The 15,737-nt window shown below is 32.2% G+C and overlaps 1 protein-coding gene and 1 long non-coding RNA gene across 2 annotated transcripts; one reads left to right on the forward strand and one right to left on the reverse strand.

Annotated features, from left to right (window-relative positions):
• The first annotated feature begins 8,090 nt into the window (after window positions 1-8,090).
• LOC147381820 (uncharacterized) lies at window positions 8,091-12,225 on the forward strand. Its single transcript, XR_015174322.1, has 3 exons — window positions 8,091-8,327; window positions 9,682-10,005; window positions 11,696-12,225. It is a non-coding gene; the product is annotated as an uncharacterized LOC147381820 (long non-coding RNA).
• LOC147381821 (cell number regulator 2-like) lies at window positions 9,199-11,994 on the reverse strand. The gene is made up of 4 exons (XM_086429924.1): window positions 11,853-11,994; window positions 11,694-11,765; window positions 9,729-9,941; window positions 9,199-9,496 (listed from the first exon to the last, which is right to left on the reverse strand). The coding sequence occupies exons 1-4, from the start codon at window positions 11,992-11,994 to the stop codon at window positions 9,414-9,416; spliced, it is 510 nt and encodes a 169-aa protein (XP_086286050.1). The 3' UTR covers window positions 9,199-9,413.
• Window positions 12,226-15,737: the final 3,512 nt, after the last annotated feature.

Genomic DNA, 15,737 nt, shown 5'->3' on the forward strand with positions numbered 1-15,737 from the left:
CACAAGGACAGTGTGATATGTTTTACAAATCTCACAAACTTCTTAAATTACCCAAACACAAAAAATTGACTAGGATACTTTTTAGGTGATTTAGACATGGGATCCATGTTTTTCTGAATATTAGAGATACCCTGTGAGTTTTGAAAATGATGGCATGCCTCGCTTGACCTCAGTCTTCTAAGTGGACTATTTGGAAAGATCACAAATTCTTTCATATTCAACCTCTACCCAAAAACCCTATAGATTATTTTATTTTATTTTTATATACCCAAATCCCATCATTTTCAAAATTTTAAAAAAAATCTTATTTGTTTTTTATACCCAAAATCAGCCAATGTCAAGCTCTTCAATCTCTATGGTAACTTTAATCTGTTCAACCATATCTTCATCCATCATTTTCTACCTACCAAAATTTCAATATGTTAAATTTCCAAAAAAATTGTAGCTTGCATTGAGATCTGAAGGTTGAAAACAATCTTAAGAGAGATGATGAGGATCAAAATTTTCATCTAATGAGGGCATTCGGGTCTTTTCCTAGTGGTCAACTTAACTGACATCAAGAGATTCACATCATCAATTTCAATTAGGGAGCATGTTTAAATTATCCTACTTTTTACAATTCATACTAACTTTCCTTTTTATATCATGGGCCGGGCTGGAATGGATTAATAGGCTTGCAAGCCCATCCAACAAACTGCAAAAGCTTGCTTGCATGCCTCGAACCAATGCTTGATTGTCAGGCTCCAATATACTTTGAATGGCCTTGCTTGCATTTAATCCATTTCTTGAGCCAATAAATGATTTTAAGGCTCCGAAATATATCTTGAATGGCGGCCTTGCTTGCATTTCGTGCATGTCTTGAGCTAAAGTTTGATTTTAAGGCTCCTATTTGAATGGCCTGATCTCAATAGTAGAAAATGTTGGCATGAACATAATTGAATGAAGGAACAAGATTATTTTGCCGACTCCAAACCCTTGGGAGATAACTTCGATGACGGTGATAAGACCCATCATAGTTTTCCTATCAATGCCGAGTTGTAAACTAAGAGTTGCTTTTCAGTCTTGTTGTCACGACCTGAAATCCGGTGCTTGGACCCGACCTACTTTCTGTGATTAGCCTGACCTAGGACCCGAACTCTAGAGTGTGATGAATTGATATGGCGATCCAACTCAAAACCAATTGACAATAAGTGGAGAGGTCTTAGAACTCATAAGGAGAGAGACAAGGCAATTTGTGTTCAATGTAGGACTAAACTCAACATCCCATGCTCGATAAGCCAAAAATAAATTAAATTTAATTATAATATTTATTACCATACTTCTCATTTAATCTATGTGCCATATTTTGATTGAAAAATATTATAAATTTGCGGGCCATTCACCAACTTTTTGAGATTGGTGGTAATTTTTACTTATTTTAAATAATTTTAACAATATTTTTTTTACTTAAATTTAATAATTAAAATATTCATATTTCCTTGATTAGAAGAACTAGGACACATTTTCTTGGCCGCTCACTAATTTTTTTGCGAAGTATGAAAGTTTTTATTATTTTCTAATTTTTAATTATTTATACTTAAAGAAATAAATTATAATTAATATTAGAAATTAAATACTTTGATTAATAATTTTTTTTTTACATTCTCTTCATCACTCACCATTTATTTTTTAAGTAAATTTCCAAATAATTATAAAAGTTTTCGGTATTTCTGAAATTTTGTTAATGTTGACACAATTATCACGTAATGTTGATAAAATATTATCAAATTGTCAACATTAACTACATTTCGGAAATACCAAAAACTTTTGTAATTATTTGGGAATTTATCTTTTTTTCACGGGACTGTTTTATGACCTTTTAATATGATTCTTTTATCTAGAAAGAGTTGCGCCTTTTTTATTACATGTGACGGTGGTTCCCCTTGTGTCTAGATTCAACAAGGGATGGACCACATTTTCATACGGTCAGTGGGTCACCAAAAAAAAAATGCCACGTGACATGCAATGAGGTGCCACCTGACCATGGTTAGGAATGGGACACCGTTCTGTATCCCTACTCATCGGAGAATGGAACAAGTTAACATAAGCACATACATGTGGTTGAAAATAATAGAGATCAATCTCTCATGTCGTTTCTATTGTTAGAATAATGCCCTTGTGGTCCACTACCTGTATGATATCAATTGCCATGCAAAGTCACCCTTTCTTTTATTAGAATGATTCGTTGGGGACCATTGTTTAACCTACTCGATCAATTACCGTCCTACTTGGCTATCACTTACTTCAAATATTTGACTACACATGGTATCGTCCCTATCGTTATGGAACAAATGGAAAGTTGGTTCAATAATTCATTGAATTTTTTTCATGACTATTCTTTTTATTGGTAAGTTGGGGCTCATTTTATTAATTTCAAATGAATTATACAAATAAGAATAATAGGAGTAGAGGTTAATAATGGTATGTTATCTAGATCACACATGTATTCAAGCCGATTAAGTGGTATTGTGAGTGAGCCACTGATCAAGGTCTAGAAAGTGATTTCTAGAGCGTTTATTGCATGAACTTTATGGATAAATTATGTACTACAACCCCTTATTAGATATTGTAAAACCTCGAATTTTTTATTCATATCTCGAGAAAAAATAAATAGTAAAATTTTGAGAAAATACTGAAAGTGGGACTTAGGATAAAACTTTCAGATTTTGTTTTGATAATTTTTAATGAAATCTGACCTCATCATTGGATTCAAAATAGTCAAAAAATATACTTTAACCTATAAACACACTCAAATGCGAGTCCGAACAGAAAAATTATAAAATCCTCGATTTTCGAGTTAGACCAGATTAAAATAATGACTTTTTACTAGAGTAAGAATTTTTAAAATTCGATTGCACCATTAAATTCGTAACAAAAAATTATTGAAAATTGACTATTTACTTGTCATTTTGGAGTACAAAAAGTTGAATTATCGTCAAAAACGAAAACGACTTCAATTTTAGGGTCTCCTTAGATCGAAAAAATAAATTTTTGTTAAAGACATAATTTATAGAATTTGATCACATCTTAAATCCAGGATGAAAAATTAGTAAAATAGAGTATTCATTTGTCACTTTTAGAGTCTAGATGGTCAAGTTATTATTGACGAAACAATAGGCAAAATACCGATTTCGTCCCAAAATTTTATATAAATAAATTTTTTTTACTATTCATCATTATCCCATTTCGTTAAAAAACCAGCCAACGAATTTAGGAAAAAAATTGGTTTTTTCTTGATTTTTCAACTTCGATTTGTCGTGAACGGTTTATCTTCGACCTTTGACGAAGAAAAGAAAATTGTCCGCAACATCGTTTTCTACAAAACCCACCTAATTTCCTTCCGTTTTCTTTTCTTTTTTACCTTGTATCATAAAAAATCAGTCGTATATACATAGGAATTTTGTAATTTCGACCTTAGATTTCATCTGTTTCGGGGTCAAATCGTCTTCCGTCGTAGAAGGGAGAAAGAACGACAGTGTCGAGATCTTCGAAATCACTAGGTCAAATTCAAAAGTCAACCGCCTCGAAGTACAAGCCACATTGATTTCCATGCCGATTGTCTCAATTTCCACATCGATCATTTCAATTTCTGTGCACGTACTTCGATTCTATCGCCTGGAGATTGTAAGGACTCTCAATTCTATTAATAACTGTAGATTGTGAAAATTACATTTAGAATTTTTATCAAAAATTTGTATTGGATTTAAAAATTGTAAAATTCTTTTTGTTATTTCAAATTCACGCCAGAACTTACATATTTGATATGTTTAATTGTATTTTATAACAAATTATACGTGGGTTAGATATTTTACCGGGTTATTTCCGTAGTTGGGTTCTATGCATTGTTCGGATCCTATTTTAATATAAGTTTTGTAATTTTTCAATGTTATTGATAAAAATAAATTTTATAGTTGGAAAAATGATTTAATATTTAGTGAACTCATATTGAGTTGATGAATATCAAAAAGTGGATATTTTATTCAAAAAATTAAAAATTGTAAAAATCAAAAAAAGGAAAAAGGAGATGGAATGATAAAATGCAATAGTCACACCAGAAAAGTGATGTATGCATTTTATATTGTAATGCTGTGTGTAAGTTGGTGAAGAGATATCTAGGGATAATGATTGGTTGCATGTTTATTTAAATTCTGTTGGCGCAGAGACTCCAAGTTATGTTATTTATTTTAGGCTGGGTGACCACAATTGCATGGTAGGAAACACTGGATATCCATTCACAACCCTATAATGTTAATTTCTTAGTTGTTTCAAAGAAAATTTCTTATTTATTTTCAAAGAAAATAAATAATATATATATATATATATATATATATAGGAGACGGTTTAGCAGTCCTAAAGTTTGCCAAGTTTGGTGCCAAACATTTTTCAAAATATGAGTTAGTAGCTTTGGAATGAGTTGATTTTTTTGTGAGGATGATCTCTATGATGAGGAGATCATCCTCACCAAAAATCAGCCTATTCCAAACTTTATAACCCCATCAAAAGTGATTTACAAAAATTTTATGGTCCACAATTCTTCAACTTGTAAAATAGGGTTATAAGTTTTAAAATGAGCTGATTTTTTGTGAGGATGATCTCTTCACCGTAGAGATCATCCTCATAAAAAAATTAGCCTATTCCAAAACTTCTAACCCCATCAAAAGTGATTTACAAAAAATGTTTGGCACCAAACTTGGCAAACTTTAGGGCTGCCGAACCGCTCACATATACATAAATATATATATGGGAGCGGTTCGGCAGCCCTAAAGTTTGCCAAGTTTGGTGCCAAACATTTTTTGTAAATCACTTTTTATGGGGTTAGAAGTTTTGGAATAGGCTGATTTTTTATGAGGATGATTTCTACGGTGAAGAGATCATCCTCACAAAAAATCAGCTCATTTTGAAACTTCTAACCCTAGTTTACAAGTTGAAGAATTGTGGACCGTCCAATTTTTGTAAATCACTTTTGATGGGGTTAGAAGTTTTGGAATAGGCTGATTTTTGGTGAGGATGATCTCCTCATCATAGAGATCATCCTCACAAAAAATCAGCTCATTCCAAAGCTTCTAACTCATATTTTGAAAAATGTTTTGCACCAAACTTGGCAAACTTTAGGGCTGCTGAACCGTCTCCTATATATATATATATAAATGGGTAGCGTTCATTGGCTAACTTTTTGGCAAAACATTTTTCAAAACATGAGTTAGAGGTTTTGGAATGGGCTGATTTTTGGTGAGGATGATCTCTACGGTGAGGAGATCATCATCACCAAAAATTAGTCCATTTCAAAACTTCTAACCCTATAAAAAATTGTTTATAAAAAAATGGACGGTCCACTATTTTTCAACTTGTAAACTGGGGGCTAGAAGTTTTGGAATGGGTTGATTTTTGGTGAGGAGGATTTCCTCACCGTAGAGATCATCCTCACCAAAAATCAGCCGATTCCAAAACCTCTAACCCATGTTTTGAAAAATGTTTTGTCAAAATGTTTATTGCTGAACGGGACCCATATATATATATAACTATTTTATTAACTGTTAAAGAACTTGCGAATGCTTAAAGATATAGTTTGTTATATCATCCGAGTGATATACTATCTTGGGACGTACGGTAGGGACAACCAAACTCATTCGTGGTATAAGACGTGTATGAGAGTGGAGGATTATTCCTATCTATCTTTACCAGTGAACTTGTAATGTAAATGTGGTCGTATATGAATGGTTTATATATTTGGGAATCACATTCATGTCTGATAGGCATAGACGAAGATGATTAGTCATTGATCACTAACAATCTATAATAATCGAATATTTTGGCACATTCAAAAGAGACCTATTGCTTATGGTCACATCAAACGGCTAGCCTAATCCGTATAAATGGTCCCGCAAGTGTGATAAACAGATGTCAACTACAAAATCAAGAACTAATATTTTATTATGAAATATTATGTCCCGACTGGGAGCGATCTAGTTGTGAATCCTAATTCTCTAATTCCATTACGTCACTATTGTGTATTATGTATTTGTTGTCTTATTTTGATATATAAAATGAAATGCATGTTTAATGTTTCCATTTGGTTAATTAGATTTGTATAAAAAGAAAATACTATTAGAAGCACAAATATATAAGAATTACAACTTAATTCTTCTCTTAGTCGATGTGGGACTAAAATTACTTAAGGCAAAAACAAAACTATCAACTAAACTTAAAGTAATAAAATAGAAAGTATAAAACATAAAGCATAAAGCAAACATGGGATTGAATTATCCTATGGTTAATAGATTAAATTACTATATGGTTAAAACTAAATGAATATTAAAGGATTTTCAAATTCAACCCTCTAAATTTCAACAGTAATTAGGTCCATTAATCTCATGAAATTCAAAACATGTCTTGCATATTATGAATTTATACAAACATTATGTATTAGTGATAAAAAAAAAAGTAATCAAATCAATTACTAGGAATAAATCATGAAAATTATCATTGACCAAGTTGAATATAATAGGTGACGGCTAGTTTAGTTGATAAAGTCTCTGAGTAATGACAAAAGGCCTAAGTTCAAATCTCACTAATACCAAATTACTGAACTCATTAAAAATAGGCTTACCCATCAAAAGTAGAAGTTGAATATTTATTTTTAAATTCAACAAAAATCTCCAATAAGATTAGGGAGCCCAAAATACAGATTTGTTGAAAATATCCTTGGAAGAACAAATTTGGCTCAACAATGCTTTAGGGAGATTTTTTGGTGGACCTATTAATATTGAGAGCTGCTACTGACACCCCAACTTTTAGGTTGATCCAGATCCAAAATTATTAAATTGGATTTCAGATATAATTCGAGCCATTGACAATTCTAGCTTTGATGATGATAAGGCCCATCAACACTGCAATGTCACAGATTTGGAAGCACACTATCAATGACGAATGGAGAAATAAATTCAAAAGAATTTGATTTTTTTTTTCTACTGCATACTTTGACATCGAGAGCATCGTACCCGAGTAACTTTTGCCCGTCACAGCCTCACGGGCCAGGCCGAGACTTAGCTACTTTTTTTTTTTTTTTCATTATTGGTCGTTTATGAATTATGAAAGGAGTTCTCCTTTGTATGCCACATATTTGGGATCCAACGAAACATTGATAGTAGAACCACCATTCCATTAATGGTGAGCCCCATCTAGTAATCAGAAGTCAGTCAAAGCACTCATGGGTCAATGACCCTGATAGAGTCTACTCTAGTGGGATAGAAGAAAATAAAAAAAAGATTGGACACTTTGATAAAGACATTCAACCAACATTTTGATGAAGACATTAAAAAATTCGTATTTATGTGTCTCATTTACTTTTTTTTTTTTTTTTTTTGGTATGTATGTATGTATGTGGATCAATGTCTAGAAATAATCAATCAGTCTGATATTTAGTCGCTACTTCCACCAAAGGGAGATAGGTCGAAGTTTCATAATTATTATTATTTTTTAAATTAATTTTTTTATTTTGGACCTATAAGTATCATTTTTTATAAGACCAGTAATTCAGATGCCCATAGGAATTGAATTCAAGTCAATGGTGTCATCACCTCATAGACTCTGCCAACTTAGTTGGGCCCTCACCACTTTTGGATACTTTATGAAAATTTTGATAAAATCCAAGTTTTGATAATCATGCTAATGGGACATATTCCCCAATTCATATCTATAATAATTTGGGCATGAGATTACTATAGTCACGTAACCATCATTTGGTTATGTATTGATAGCTACGTACTTCTGATCATAAAACATAGTATGATTGTGGATGCAAATTGATAGGATTTGATCAAAAAGTATTAGAACCCAATAATTGCATGCTCCATTAATCTACATATTTTTAGTAATTTATTTGCATAAAAATTCTATATATTAAAGACGTTAATAATAAATGATAATTCTCAATACAATTAGAATTAGAAATACACTCTCTAAATTTTAGTAGGAAATCTTGATGGATAAGCATTCTATTAAAAGGGAATATCTAAATCCTTTATCTCCATCTATTTAAATGGCTTGGCACCTCCATAATAATAATAAGAGAAAGAGAAGCACAACATATTTTATAGGGTTATGAATTGTAATGATCTCCATCAATCACTATAACTCTAGTCGATTCAACATAGAGAAGAAAGAGAATGTGAGTCTGAAAATTAAAGAATATGATTGAGGATTTGCGCACATCGGTTCATTGGCATGTGGATTGTGAAAGGCACACCTCCAACATAATCTTGGATCATCGATTGGACTTTTGACACGAAGTAAGCATCCTGAACTTTGATTCTTAGGATCATGAATAGTTTTCTTGAGATATATGAATGATTCTTGATCTTTGGGAATTATAGAATAATAGTTATGTGAATAAGATTTTGTATGTTTAAAATCTAACAAAAAGCACATCCATTCTAATCCGATAACTTTAGATCTGGATGAAGGATTTGGATTCCAATAAGGACCTGATCTGCTAAGGGCCTGATTTGATAATTTATCAGTTTAATTTTGGATCAACAATATCCCAAACAAATATTTATGTATTTGATCATGTGTTTGAAGATATATTATTATTATTAGTTAAATTGTGTATGGAATAACGAATATTACATTAGATGGGGTTCAAAATTAAGATCATTTCCACGATACAATCCTGTTTGGGTTCATGTCTAGTATATTTATTATTGGGTTAGTGCTAATTTAGTACTAGTCCAACCTGATCCCCTCGCATTAAGTAGCTTTGTGAATCACGGATAGATTAACATATCGGCAAAAGTCACAAATTGGTTGTATTAATAGGCAATAAACGCTTTACGTCTTTCGTCGATCTGGTCTCTTGTGGAATGCTTTTCTGATTCTGTTAACTCTCTATACAAATCTTTATGGATCTATACATAATTAATTAAACATTCAACTTGTTCGGTGATTTCTAGCATTAGATTTGATACTTTTTTCATGGTTTTCAATCATACTTTCTTATTCAACTCTAATGTATATTTGGATGTGTCCCTTAATTTATTTTTAAGTTTAATTCGAATAGCTAATTTGAGTATCAAAGGATGTGTCAGCTTCTGCATCCTTCGCGTATATAATTTTTCTTATGCGAGAATCTTGCATCAAACTCTTTTTTCTCGACAGTGATTATTTATGTAAACAAGCTTGATTTCCCACATTTATTTTGCAAACATAGACAAGAGTTTAAAATAAAATACATTTTATGTACCTCTTATATAGGTAATAGAGATCAATACCTAGGATTATATATAACCATCACAGACTATACATACACAATTAACAACAAACCTCGATCCATTACTAACAACTCATACCATTGTCGACATTAAACGGAGCCATCATCACTCCTGACGGTTCATACTTTCCTGGACAGTCGGAGCCATTGTGACTCCATAATTTTGTCTTTCCATATTGGCATGCCATCCTGCACAATAAAATAGTCAATATTAGAAATCCATTTGACACAAATACATATATTGGTTGTAGTTGCAATACATAGAAGAAGATATGGCTCTAGATACAAATATTAAGTTGTTGGAACAAGATTTTTTCAGCCAACCCCAAATCTTTATAAAAGATTTGGATGATAATTTAATAAATTTCTTTCAGGATTGACTTAACCCAAGCTTCCCCAAACATGCATAGTACGAAAATACCTATGGACATGTTGAACCCACGGCCTTTGAGCTCTCTATACTCTTGACATAAGGCACACTGCTCGCAAAAACAGTGAACAAGGCAATCGCCACAGGGGCTCTTCTTCAAGAGATATTGCTTCCTTAGTTTTGCTCGATAGAAGCACGAGTACATGCAAGAGCAGCCCGTCACAACGGCGATAAGTGCGTAAAGGGCTCCGCTTACTCCACAGGCTACACCCATATATCAAAAAATCAGCCTTACACTCTTAATTATAGTATTTTAATTTGAATAAAAGTAAGAAATATTCTTTTACCATGCAATTTTTTATTATAACACACCAAATAAGATATATATGTATATATATATGGGTCCCGTTCAGCAACAAACATTTTGGCAAAACATTTTTCAAAACATGGGTTAGAGGTTTTGGAATGGGCTGATTTTTGGTGAGGATGATCTCTACGGTGAGGAGATCATCCTCACCAAAAATCAGCTCATTCCAAAACTTCTAACACCAATTTACAAGTTGAAAAATCGTGAACCGTCCATTTTCTGTAAACCATTTTTGATGGGGTTAGAAGTTTTGGAATGGGCTGATTTTTGGTGATGATGATCTCCTAACCGTAGAGATCATCCTCACCAAAAATCAGCTCATTCCAAAACCTCTAACCCATGTTTTGAAAAATGTTTTGCCAAAATGTTTGTTGCTGAACATTTCCCTATATATATATATATATGGACACATCAATTAATCCAAGGATGGTTCTCTTGCATAACCCCTAGTCTAGTGCACTATTCACTTTAATTCCCAAAACATATTTTTGAGCAATTTCACCAGTAGGTATTCTAATTTAAAGTGACGATCTCGTTGATAAAAAGTGATGAAATCATTGATAATTCCAGTAATCTTGCCATTCAAAAATAAGGATATTTAACTTTATATTTATCGGTGAGCTCATCACCTTTTATTAGTGAGATTGTCACTCTAAAATCAAGAACATTTGTTCTTTAAATTTACCAACGAGTTTGTCACTTTTTTATCAGTGAGATCACCACTTTAAATTAGAATACCTACCAGAAACTCGCTCGAAAACATGTTTTGGGAATTAAAACGAACAATATACAAGAATAATTTTTTTTTTTTGTTGCAAAAGTTATGCACGTTTTGGAAAAAAAAATCTCCCAAGTAAAATCATAGAGCTGCTATTGGTACCCCAATTTATTACACCCCAATTAAAAATAATGAAAATAAGTGAATGGGTGAATCTTCATTTCGTGTGTTGAATATGACGAAATTCTGAGTCTAGTACATTTTTCATTTTAATTCCCAAAACATGTTGTTTTAGTGAATTCGTCACGTTTATAATCAATGAATTCGTTGATATTCACCAACGATTTCTCCATATCAACGAATTTGTTGATTATAAAATCGTCGAATTCCCCGAAAAAAAAAGTTTTGAGAATTAAAATGATCAGTGTATCGATACCGGGATTTAATTTGGTCATATAGTTACACACGTTTTGAGAAATATCTCTAGGGAAATGATTGAGAATAAATAAAAGTTGGGGTGCCAATAGAAGCTCTCTTGTTTTTACTTGGTAGATTTCTATTATTTTTGGATTTAGAATTTTACATAAGGTTAATCATACTGCTAAACCATTAATTTTTTTTGGAGTGTTATAATTTGTTTTGTAATGTTGAGATAATTATTTGAGCCAAACCATGTGTGAGTAATTTGTTTTAAGCTTAAGTTGGGTTGGGGTGATGAGAAATTAATGAAAATTGATGTGTAATATGTACAAGTTGAGGTGCTAATAGCAGTTCTTTAAAAATTCGTCACTTTGATAAAAACATATTTGGGAACGATCTAAAATGAACAGTGTACCCAAACCGGAATTTCCTCAAATTAAATCCCTAGTTTGGTGTGTGATAAAAAAGTTGGAGTGAAAATATAAATTTTCTTTCATTCTTTATTACTTACAGGATGATCCTCTATCCACAATCTCTGCGATCTGACCAAAAGTAACGCATGGGCAACAGCATGTTAGCAAACCTGCAAAAGCAAGCTTTTACTTAGTAGAGAGAGAGAGAGAGAGAGAGAGAGAGAGAGACAGAGAGAGACAGAGAGAGAGAGAGATACAGTTGGGAACATCTTCGAAACAACCGCAGAGGGTGGTGGACCAAGCTTGAATTTGATCTGTGGAATTCACTGGGATGCCTTTTGCTTGGTATGGTGGTGCTTTGGGTGGAGTTGATGATGGGTGCTTCTGATCATCACTCATGTTTTCAGAGAGAGAGAGAGAGAGAGAGATGTGTTGATGAGTGCTGTTGCAGAGAAGAAATGTAAGAAAAGTTGAATTAAATAGGAGAACAATAGGATGTTGTTTAGAAGTCGACACATCACAACATCTTATCTTTTGACACGCTTATTTCAGAATGAAGTTTGAAAATATGACCTCTTTTTTGGCGTAACGCCGACGCCCGTTTCTCTCTCCCACCCAAAGATTTTTTTTTTTTTTTTTTTTAAAAGACAAAATTATATAAACTTAAAATAAATAAATAAATAAATAAAATAGTTATTTTTTATAGTTGAATTTTATTTTTAAATTTGGGTATCCATTTTCAATACCTTGGATCAAGTTTGAAAAATAATAATGTTTTAATATATACATATTTTTTGAATATAAAATTTTTCATGAAATCTAAATGGCTAATGTTGTTGGATTGTCGATGTGATAAAAAATTAACTCTATGGGTAGCGGGCAAAATGTTTGTTGGGCTGTGACCAAACACGCCAGGGGATGTGCACTAAAAATGATATCATATTATGAGCACTCTTCAAGAATTGGTGGTTATAATTCTAATATCTAAACTATGTTTCTCAGACTTAACTTTTGTTCTCACGGCACCGCAGCCATTTGACATGCGGCCTAAAAAAATAAAATTGCCACATTTCAAGGAAATTTTGAAAAAGAGATGTTCTAGGCTTTAGTTCCTTGAAATATGGTTAATATGGTATGTATTGAGGTGTGGGAGAAGGGTTTTATTCCTCTACCCTGGGTGAAAATGATCTGGATGAAAAAAAAATACACTTCACGATATTGAGTAACAAAGTTGATAAAGTAAGTGAGTTTTTTTAGAGTGCTGAATTTCTAACTCAATATGACATAATAACTCAAAAACTCACTGAGGTTGCATGTATATCCCGAGGGAAAAAAATCTATGGTTCTTGCATATGCCTCATCCAACTTTTTTTTTTAATGGGTTAGTTGTGGTTGAAGGGACCCCACCCTTTTTAGTAGTTATGCTATCGAAGATAGTTACAAGTTAAATAATCAAGCATAATTCTATTTAACCATCCAATGCTTTTTGTAAATTAGGGAAGCTTTGGATTGGACTGAGTTTTGGTGAGGATGATCTCCAAAACTTTTAACCCCAATTTATAAGTTGAAGTATTGTGGACCGTCCATTTTTTGTAAACCACTTTGAAAGGGTTAGAAGTTTTGGAAATGGATGATTTCCTCACCATAAAGATCATCATTACCAAAAATCAGCTCATTCAAAAAATTCTAATCCCAATTTACAAAAGTGGTTGGATAAAACTTTGGATAGTGATCCCACCACCATATATATATATATATATTATATATATATATATATATATATATATGGGCGGTTCATGAGCCATATGTAAAAACATATGTTAAAACAATGGTTTTTCAAAATATGGGTTAGAGGTTTTGGATTGAACTAATTTTTTGCGAAGATTTTCATTATGATGAGAAGATCATCCTTACAAAAAATCAGCTCAATCCCAAACTTCTAACCCATATTTTGAAAATTTATTAATGTTACATTGTTTTTACATATGTTTTTTCATATGTCCCTTGCTCCGTTCCCTATATATATATATATATGGGTTAGGATCAAGGGCTATATGAAAAAACATATGTAAAAACAATGTAACATTAATAAATTTTCAAAATATGGGTTAGAAGTTTTGAATTGAGCTGATTTTTTGTAAGGATGATCTCTATGATGGGAAGATCATCCAGAAAAAAAATCAGTCCAATCTGAAACTTCTAACCCCATTAAAAGTGATTTAGAATGTGGACCGTCGATTTTTTTATCAATTTTTGTCAATAATTTGTAAATCACTTTTGATGGATTTAGAAGTATTCGATTGAGCTGATTTTTTGTGAGGATGATCTTCTCATCATAGTGACCATCCTCGCAAAAAATCAGCTCAATCCAAAACCTCTAACTCATATTTTTGAAAAACCATTGTTTTTACATATGGCCCTCGAACTGCCCCCATATATATATATACATATGAAAAAACTTTCATTTTTCAAAATGAGAGTTAGAGGTTTTAGATTGAGCTGATTTTTTGCAAGGATGGTCACTATGATGAGAAGATCATCCTCATAAAAAATCAGCTCAATCAGAAACTTCTAAATCCATCAAAAGTGATTTACAAATTAGTGATAAAAAGTGATAAAAAATCGACGGTCCACATTCTAAATCACTTTTAATGGGGTTAGAAGTTTCAGATTGGGCTGATTTTTTTTTTTGGATGATCTTCCCATCATAGAGATCATTCTCACAAAAAATCAGCTCAATCCAAAATTTCTAACCCATATTTTAAAATTTTATTAAAAACGAAAGTTTTCTCATATGTTTTCTCATATGGCCCTTGAACCTGACCCATATATATATATATATATAGGGTCCCTTTCAGCAACAAACATTTTGGCAAAACATTTTGGCAAAACATTTTTCAAAACATGGGTTAGAGATTTTGGAATGGGCTGATTTTTGATGAGCATGATCTCTATGGTGAGGAGATCATCCTCATCAAAAATCAGCCCATTCCAAAACTTCTAACCCCATGTTTACAAGTTGGGAAATCGTCGACCGTCCATTTTTTGTAAGCCATTTTTGATGGGTAAGAGGTTTTGGAATGGGCTGATTTTTGGTGATGATGATCTCCTCACCGTAGAGATCATCCTCACCAAAAATCAGCCCATTCCAAAACCTCTAACCCATATTTTGAAAAATGTTTTGCCAAAATGTTTGTCAAAATGTTTGTTGCTGAACATTTCCCATATATATATATATATATATATATGAGAAAACTTTCGTTTTTAATAAAATTTTAAAATATGGGTTAGAAATTTTGGATTGAGCTGATTTTTTGTGAGGATGATCTCTATGATGGGAAGATCATCCAAAAAAAAATCAGCCCAATCTGAAACTTCTAACCCCATTAAAAGTGATTTAGAATGTGGACCGTCGATTTTTTACCACTTTTTATCACTAATTTGTAAATCACTTTTGATGGATTTAGTAGTTTCTGATTGAGCTGATTTTTTGTGAGGATGATCTTCTCATCATAGTGACCATCCTTGCAAAACATCAGCTCAATCCAAAACATCTAACCCTTATTTTGATAAACGAAAGTTTTCTCATATGGCCCTTGAACATGTATGTATATATATATATGGGTCAGGTTCAAGAGACATATGAGAAAACATATGTAAAAACAATGTAACATTAATAAATTTTTAAAATATGATTTAGAAATTTCAGATTGAACTGATTTTTTGTGAGGATGATCTCTATGATGGGAAGATCATTCGGAAAAAAAAAATCAGTCCAATTTGAAACTTCTAACCTCATTAAAAGTGATTTAGAATGTGGACCATCGATTTTTTACCAATTTTTGTCAATAATTTGTAAATCACTTGAATCGCCCCATATATATATATAAAGTCCCGTTCGGCACCCAACCATTAACCCAACAATTTGCCCAACCATTTTTGTCTTACATGGGTTAGAAGTTTTGGAATGGGCTGATTTTTGGTGAGGATGATCTCCTCACCATAGAGATCATTCTCATTAAAAATCAGTCCATTCCAAAACTTTTAATTCATGTAAGACAAAAATGGTTGGGCAAATGGTTGGGTAAATGGTTGGGTGCTGAACATTTCCCATATATATATATATATATAGGGTCGAGTTC

The sequence above is a fragment of the Akebia trifoliata genome, unplaced genomic scaffold (assembly GCF_017979445.1).
Source record: "Akebia trifoliata isolate Shusen 1 unplaced genomic scaffold, ASM1797944v1 Contig00238, whole genome shotgun sequence".
Classification (NCBI taxonomy): Eukaryota; Viridiplantae; Streptophyta; class Magnoliopsida; order Ranunculales; family Lardizabalaceae; genus Akebia; species Akebia trifoliata.

Excerpts from the sequence above, each read along its gene's own strand:
- LOC147381821 (XM_086429924.1), bottom strand. The coding sequence starts at position 11,994 with ATGAGTGATGATCAGAAGCACCCATCATCAACTCCACCCAAAGCACCA. Across the intron at positions 11,766-11,852 it reads TTTCGAAGATGTTCCCAACT|GTTTGCTAACATGCTGTTGC; the intron begins GTATCTCTCTCT and ends TTGCTTTTGCAG. Across the intron at positions 9,942-11,693 it reads TGTGGATAGAGGATCATCCT|CCTGTGGAGTAAGCGGAGCC; the intron begins GTAAGTAATAAA and ends ATATGGGTGTAG.